The sequence below is a fragment of the Halyomorpha halys genome, unplaced genomic scaffold (genome assembly GCF_000696795.3).
Source record: "Halyomorpha halys isolate HHAL.00 unplaced genomic scaffold, Hhal_1.1 Scaffold100.1, whole genome shotgun sequence".
In the NCBI taxonomy this organism is placed as follows: Eukaryota; Metazoa; Arthropoda; class Insecta; order Hemiptera; family Pentatomidae; genus Halyomorpha; species Halyomorpha halys.
Genome location: NW_027112088.1, coordinates 271,782 through 279,749, shown reverse-complemented (window position 1 = coordinate 279,749; position 7,968 = coordinate 271,782). Strand labels below are relative to the sequence as shown.

Below are 7,968 nucleotides of genomic sequence, written 5' to 3'. Positions count from 1 at the left end.
CACGAATTACTTTTTCTTTCTACACAGTAATGCACTACTAACTCACATTTTATTTCTGTTTTAGAGGGTTCGGAAAAAAAAAAAAAAAAAAAAATACATTGATTTATCCAGAGTTGTAAAATCACAAAAACTTGAGACCTCAACTTAGGATGGACAATTTGGTTGTATTCTTTTATACCAAGATTATTTGAACCTACCGATGCCACTCACCAATGAACCAGACATCATTTTTATCCATCTAGCCATAAATAATTAGAATTAGAATATTTTATGAAGGTAAAAGTTTACTTTAGCTCCCCAAAAAATAAATAAAGAAAAAAATCTGTTAACTTGAACCGATAAGAGTTTCAGCGCCATACTTGTTTCATTTAAAAATATTGTACAATGGATTTGCAAATCATCTAACATCCATTCATTTCAAATGGAATTAATACTTCATGGTTTTGAGCGGCTCGTTCATGAGCAACTTGAAGTTTTGTAATTACGATTAAGATAGTTATTTATTTACCTGGAAGGTTATGCAGTAAGTTATTGTGTTTATTTAGTTCAAGTTAAAGATGGATATTCTAAAAGCTGAGATAGAAAAACGAAAAAGGCTGTTGGAAGAAAAGAAATTGATTGTAAGTTAACTAAAACTTTTATTATCAATTAAGTTGTTAATTATTGAAAGTTCAGTATTATTTGAACCTTCTGTTTTAGGAGCCAGCTAAAAAGTATTTTAAGAGATCTGATCTTGTTAAAATTCAAAAAGAAGAGTATTTTGAAAAGTATGGATCTTCTACTCCTGAGGAAGAGTTGCCCAAGCCTAAAGAAGGTAAAGTCATTATTTCTCTAAACCATTGTTTAGAACAATTTTAAATGTTACTGGTTGTAATTCTACTGTTTTTGTTTTCACTTTTTTTTCTACTCAAGAACTTCTATTTATTCAGCTTTTATACTATTTTTATACTTTTTATTTCTTTTGGATATTACTGCTTGTTTGGTTTTTTTTAATATGTTTAAAAGTGCATACATATTTCATAATTCTAAGAGATTAACTATTAGTAATGATATTGCTTTTAAACTTAATCCATTGCAAAAAAACAATTTACTCTGTTAATCTTTATCAAACCCAATTATAGATTTACATATAAACTTCTTTTTTATCTATCTTAAGAGATGCTTATTTCATGGTAGGAAACTTTTTAAATATACCATATTTGCCCGAATATATGGTGAGATATTCTTCCAAAAAATTTTGTCAAATTATACATTCTTGTATTCAGTATTTTACCCGAAGTAGTGTGGGCCACTCTTCAGTTGGTGTCGAATTCCAGGGCTTTAGTTTATGAAGGCACCTGTATTACTTCCCTAGTGTCAGGTGTGTCAATACAGGTTATGGTCTTAGTTAATATAAATAAATCGCAGACATTGGGCACCATATGTTGCAGTAAAGATTGGTTGCAGAGAAGACATTTTTGCCAATTATTGGTAGTTTTAATACTGTTTCTTATTAAATACGAATAATATACTTATAACAACAAAAAAACAATGCTAAATATATTAGAAGTGTATTAAATAAATGCATTAATTCCATCAAGTAACCTAATTTAATAAAAATCAAAATCTGAACTAATTTTTTTATATATATTATAATATTTTATATAGTCCTAATTTCTAATAAACATTATTTTTTCTGTAAATATTATATATAAAATCGTAGCCGTCTTTTATTCGGACAAATGTGGTATTTTAATTTAAGGCAGAAAGTTAAAGGTTAAGTGTTCAAAGTAACAGATTAACTCAAGGTTATTTTGATAACACAGCCCTTAACTCTTTTGTACAACAACTTATACAGAACAATTAACGAACAAATGTTTTTTTAAAAAAAAAAAAAAAAAGCAATATTGAAAATGTCATTATACGTTGTTCATTTTTGTTGATTCTTTGTATTTGTAATTATATAAATAAAAAATATGTTAAAAATATTAAATTTGCAATGATTTGCTTTTTCTAGAATCAGATCCCAGCTCTGTAGACAATGTTGATCATGTTACCTTATCAAGAAAAGAAGTTATTAAAAGGTTAAGGGAACGAGGAGAACCTATACTTCTATTTGCTGAAACTGAATTAGAAGCTTTCAAACGCCTTCGCAAGTGCGAAATATTGGAACCAGAAATTAATAAGGCATTAATTCTGTTATGTTAAAGGACTTAAGATTTTTCATTTAAATGTTTATTGCTTATCTATATTTTCTCTAATTTTTAGGGACTAAGAAATGATTTCCAAGAGGCTATGGAAAAAGTTGATCAAGCCTATTTAGATGAAATACTCAAATCACAAGGACAAGGAAAAGGTGATGCAAATTCAAAAGAAAAGCCACAGGATAATATTGTTACATATGAAGATATCCAGCAAATGGCTGCCAGACTAGGAAAAGGAGATTTAAAATATGACATGGACTTGATTACAAAATTTATACAGGCATGTTCTTATTTGTGATAAAGGTTCTTAATCATATTATTTTGTTGAAATACCTAATTTTTGAAGTTTTAATTCCATTTTTTTTTTATCATTTGTGTAGCTTATAATAAAATTATGGGGAGATGAACTGAATCGACGGAATGATGCAGAAAAAATGGCTACAAAAGGGAAAATGGTTTTGGCAACATACACTCAGACACAACAGTATTTAAAACCATTATTGAGCAAGCTGAAAACAAAAACACTTCCGGAAGACATTTTAGACAGCCTTACTGAAATCGTTAGGCATTTACTTGATAGGGATTATATTATGGTATGTTTAACTTAATAGTGACACAGTAATTTATAAGTAGTGTGCCGATTAGGTCTATTAAAACTTTAATTTCAGAAAATTGACAAATAAAAATTAAAAATAATTAAAACTTGAATGACATATTTAGAAACTAATGCCTATTGAAATTGAGTTGTTTATTTCAAAAAACATTCAAATCACATCTGAACTGATCTTGAGTGGGTTTTTTTAAATAAACTGCTCAATTATTTCAGAAACCATCTGAAAAATATTTTATAATTTTATTTTAGATTTTAAATTAAGTTAAGGTGGACTGTTAATATTTCATCTTAAAACAACTATCAGATTCTAAATTTATTTAAAACAAAATAACTGGAAATAATATTATGAGCTTCAAAATATTCGTACTTATTTGATAATTACTTGTTCTCTGTAGAAACTTTAAGGTGAAAATACCTCATATTGTGTTAGGTACTTAATCCTTACCATTATTATTTCATTGTAAAATGTTTAAAATTATTTCACTTAAATAAAAAAAAAATTTTTAATTCATGCAAACAGGTATCTTTTAAAGTGAATATTTTCAATTATTTAACACAGTACTGGTGAAGAATCCTGATGATAATAGTTCTCCTGAGAATCACCAAGTGCCATTTTTTTTTTTTAATAACTCCTCTGCAGTATCTTTAGTTTTGTTTATTTGAAATAATTAACCATTAAATTTTTTTTTAATATTTTCATTTACTTGCATATGTTAGTAACTATTATTTTTAGCTATAAAATGCATACAGGATGTGTTTGTGGGGAACAGTTAGAATGAGTAAAACTTATTTTGTCTGTATGTTGGTTTATTGATGTTCTTTCGGACATTTGAACCCTCTTTGTATCATGAGGATTAAAGATCAATTAAGAAATAAGAAAAAGACACAATCGTACTGACCATCCTCCCAAACTTCCCCATCATAAACTAGATTTATCAAGATATTTTTGTGTTCTTGTTTTTATTGAATAATATTATAAACACGAATAACTCAATTTCTTTTGATCCCAGAATAGATGTTACTTTTTTAAATATGATTCCTTGAATTTTAATTAATTTTATTATTCAATAAATTCTTTTTACAGGCAAGTGATGCATATCTTCAGATGGCAATTGGTAATGCACCATGGCCAATAGGAGTAACAATGGTTGGTATCCATGCAAGAACAGGTCGAGAGAAGATTTTTTCGAAGAATGTTGCCCATGTATTGAATGATGAGACTCAGAGGAAGTACATTCAAGCATTGAAAAGGCTTATGACTAAGTGTCAACACTTTTTTCCCACCAATCCTTCCAGATGTGTTGAATATGCTCCTAATTCAACTGTTTAAATAATAATACAGATAATCTTTGTTGTATATATGTACAAAAATTTGTTCATGATTAAAATAGTACTTATCAGCTCTTATCTATTAGCGATCCTTTCACTGTACCAATAATTTTAATTATTAATTTTCCACCTCAGGACTGGGACCCTACTAAGTTTATCCAAGGTATAGGTGATATTTCAAAGAATATTAGCATAAATGTAGAATAATGCTGTTTTATGATATGTCGTTTAATAGTGGCACATCTGAAAAAAAAAAGTTTACATTTTATTCTCAATTGGATGTATTGCAAAGATAGAACTGTTGACTGATGCCTCTTTCACTCCCAAGGTCATCCTACAGACTGTTCCAAAGCCAAGTAGGGCTGTTACAAAGTAACCTCAGTCTACATTACAATCTAGAGAACACATTAAATACAAATTTAAAAAAATAAAAACTTTTTTGTCAAATGTGCCGCTACAAAAGCAAAGCATTAAGATGTATGTACAGATGTTATCATGCATTTGGAAACATGGAAAAAGACAAAGTATGTAAATTTTACAAATTATCAATGATAGTAATGTATTTTTTTTAAATTTCTGTAAATTTATTTATTTTTTTCTCACTGCACTGGCTGTTAGGGCTCAATTATACTTTTTAAAAATATTAGTAATTGATGCTCTTTATAAGCACTTTATTTTTTATTTATAAAAAATCTGACCTCGATATTGCGCTAATATTTTGAGTAGAAAAGTAACATTTAATTTTTTATAGTAAGTACTTGACTATATGACTGAAGTGTGCTTCTTTTTATTTTTAGGGGGTCTTTAAATGTTAGTTTTAACAGCAATATTGCTTTAATAAAAGTAATAAAAAGTCTGGCGTGATGTGTGTATCACACAACTTTCAGTTAGCACCCTACTTTGAGTTAAAATTAATCCTTGTACGTTTCAGAACAGATATTTTTTATATTATTCACTGTGGCAATACTTTCCGCTACTGATTTTCCGAATGAACCTTTCAGTAACTCTAATTTCAATAGTTTTCAGTAAGTTAAAAGTACTTTTAATTGTGTCATAGAAGACATAAATTTAAGCATTTTTCTTGAATCTCCATTACCTTCTATGTCTTTATGAATTACATATTATTTATGTTTTAGTTTTTAATGTTAGGTTGCTATTGGATACTTATTTCATACCTTTTTTTAGGTTTCTATGAATGTTTTGTTTATTTATTTTTTTAATTATGCAATCCACAGCGATAGTGATGTTTGCCTAAGCACACTGACTTAATTTCAATCATGGAAACATTTCTAATATATTTATACTAGAATATATCATAGCAATGGTTAATATTAAAAAAATATATAAAATTGCAAATAAAAATAATTTATTTGATAACAGCAATTGATGTAAAAAAATAATGATTGTTATATTCATGCATACATATTTTTTTCTTAAGGTAATCAAATATTTCAGGAATTTGTGGGCTATTATCATTCAGTAAAGTTGCCGAATGATTTGGTAATACAATGTCTATTAAAGCCTGGAGTCAGTCGGTATGTTACACTGCCTACATTTTGGTCTATATGTTCCTGACAGTAAGTATTCTTGGGTTAGTCCAGTCAATCCAATTCGTAGTCTAGTGAGTATCACTTCGTGTCGGATTGATGTTTTCCATAGAAGTACTGCACTCCTAATTTGTTTTCTATTGTGTTGGTCCAAGGTTTCTTACTATTTATTTAATATTTGTTTTGTTTTTAGAAGATAAATGTCGTTCTGGAGGCAATCAAAACGGTCCGATGGCGGGATCAATGATGCAGCTTTTGCCGCTTTACGGTCAGCTTTACAATCCCCCGGGATGTCCTCGTGTCCTGATGAATAAAACTGTGGGGTCAGTCCAATTTAACCATTTTTCAATAGTCACAATAAACTCATAGAATCTGTGAATAGTAGGATATTTTCTATAATAGGCCTCCCATAACTCAAGGTAAATTGGTATCAGTTCCACAGTAAATGAGTTGCTTTCACAGGGAAGATTTCTTTCGACTATGAAGTCATCTATGATTGCTGTTATTATCACTTCTGAAACCATCGGTGTACATAAGAGAGTGACCAATATATTGATTCTGAAATTCATAAAAATATTGATTTGTGATGCTATTGTGTCAAGATAATAAAATTTGTAAAATATATTGATATTAGAAATGTGCTATAGTGGGAATTTTTAGTATAATTGTCAGAAAATTTTGGGTAATATAAATTAAAACAATTAATTAAATTTAAGTAGCTTTCAAATTCAATTATAAGCCTCAAATTATTTTTGGTTCCCTGTTATACACTGGATATAAAGCTAGGAGGGGAAAATTTACTTCTTTTTTTTCATTTAATTTTTTTTAATACCTCTAAATATAACAATAATATAAATTTTCAACTTTCCTTGTTAAGGGGCCTCCACATGTTTTCCAAACAATGGCAAATTCGTGTGGGTGCTAGCGTTTGGATTGGCTGTTACAAGTTGGCCTGAATTTGTGGCCGACCAGTTGAGTGTCGGTTTTTGGGCACAAATCAAAGGGATAAAATAATAAGGATTATCAAATAATGTTTGTGTTCAGTTTGCATTTTTTTAGAACTGCCAATAGATGAATATTTGTGGCCTAATTAATTTAATTTAATTAATTTATGTTTTAAATAATTAAATTCTAGAACGAATGTTGAATTTATAGGTTTTGTTGTGCATTTTATATGAATTTTTGTCATCTACAACCTACTTTGCTAATATTTACGTTTTATTTTCATTTTGCTTATTTTTATTTCGTTTCTGTTAATAGTAAAAATAGATTAAATCAAATGTTATAGCTGAAAAAATTCAAAAGAAAGATAAGCATGTGGATACAGTCGTTCGTTGCTTCCTTTGTTTACCAAACATTTGTTCAAGTTTTGGATTTGTGGGAAGTGGCAAACGTGTAGTTCCAGTATAATAATGCCAATATTATAGAAATATTTTTCCTCTTATTTCTTTGAGTTAATTATTGAATCCTTTCCTAGTTCATATTTATCCATTTTTCACTTCTAGTAAAAATGTTAGATGGTTAATAATTTCAAGCGAACTAAATTAAATGTAATTTAGAGGACCGGTTCCTGAACTTTTTTTTTCCAAGACATCCTTTTTGGGATAAAAACATCTCACACACCCTTGTTAAGCTATTTAAAAAAAACACTGCCTGCATCCTTGTTAAGATAAAAAAATTAAAGTCAGCACAGTTATTCTTAGAACTGTTAAGTATGTAGAAAAATAAGAAAAACCAATTTAAAGTAAATGCGGCAATGCATCGTATATTGGTTATTTTAATTTTTTTTGGGAGTATTTTGAGATAGTGGCATTTGCTTGTGTTAATCTGGGAATAAATTTGGGGCACCACAGGATACTGTTTAGGAACCCCAGCAATAGGAAATATAAAAAATTAAATGTAATTATTTAAAAATGTCTGCAGATCAGGACATTCATCTTTATTAATTTCTTCATGTATGACATCAAGGGCTTACCCAGGATCGAAGCTAGGAGGTGAGGCAATCAGTGACAGCTGCCTCCCTCTGGGTACGCCGATGTATGACATGTTTTTGGGGTATATATCCTCAGAAAATATGTTAAATGCTTAACTCTCTCAATCTACATGAATTATTATATATAAATATTATTCTCTTCAGTTGACAATACTAATACACAACACAGTAGTAAAATCATATTTACATTGTTATTTACTTTTCATAACATTGTAAAACAAACTAATGGAGAGAATGAACTATTTGTCATAACCTAAGTCAATTAATACTAGAATTTAAATGACCATATTTTATTATTAAAAT

General features: G+C 28.7%; 1 protein-coding gene across 1 annotated transcript; it reads left to right on the top strand.

Annotated features, from left to right (window-relative positions):
- Window positions 1–314: 314 nt before the first annotated feature.
- On the top strand, window positions 315–4,203 carry Prp18 (pre-mRNA processing factor 18; the record flags this gene model as incomplete). The annotated part of the gene is given in 6 exon segments (XM_014415430.3): window positions 315–620; window positions 700–814; window positions 1,997–2,166; window positions 2,248–2,463; window positions 2,564–2,776; window positions 3,881–4,203. Coding segments are annotated over 6 exon segments (1,023 nt in total). The 3' UTR covers window positions 4,127–4,203.
- Between the last annotated feature and the right edge of the window lie 3,765 nt (window positions 4,204–7,968).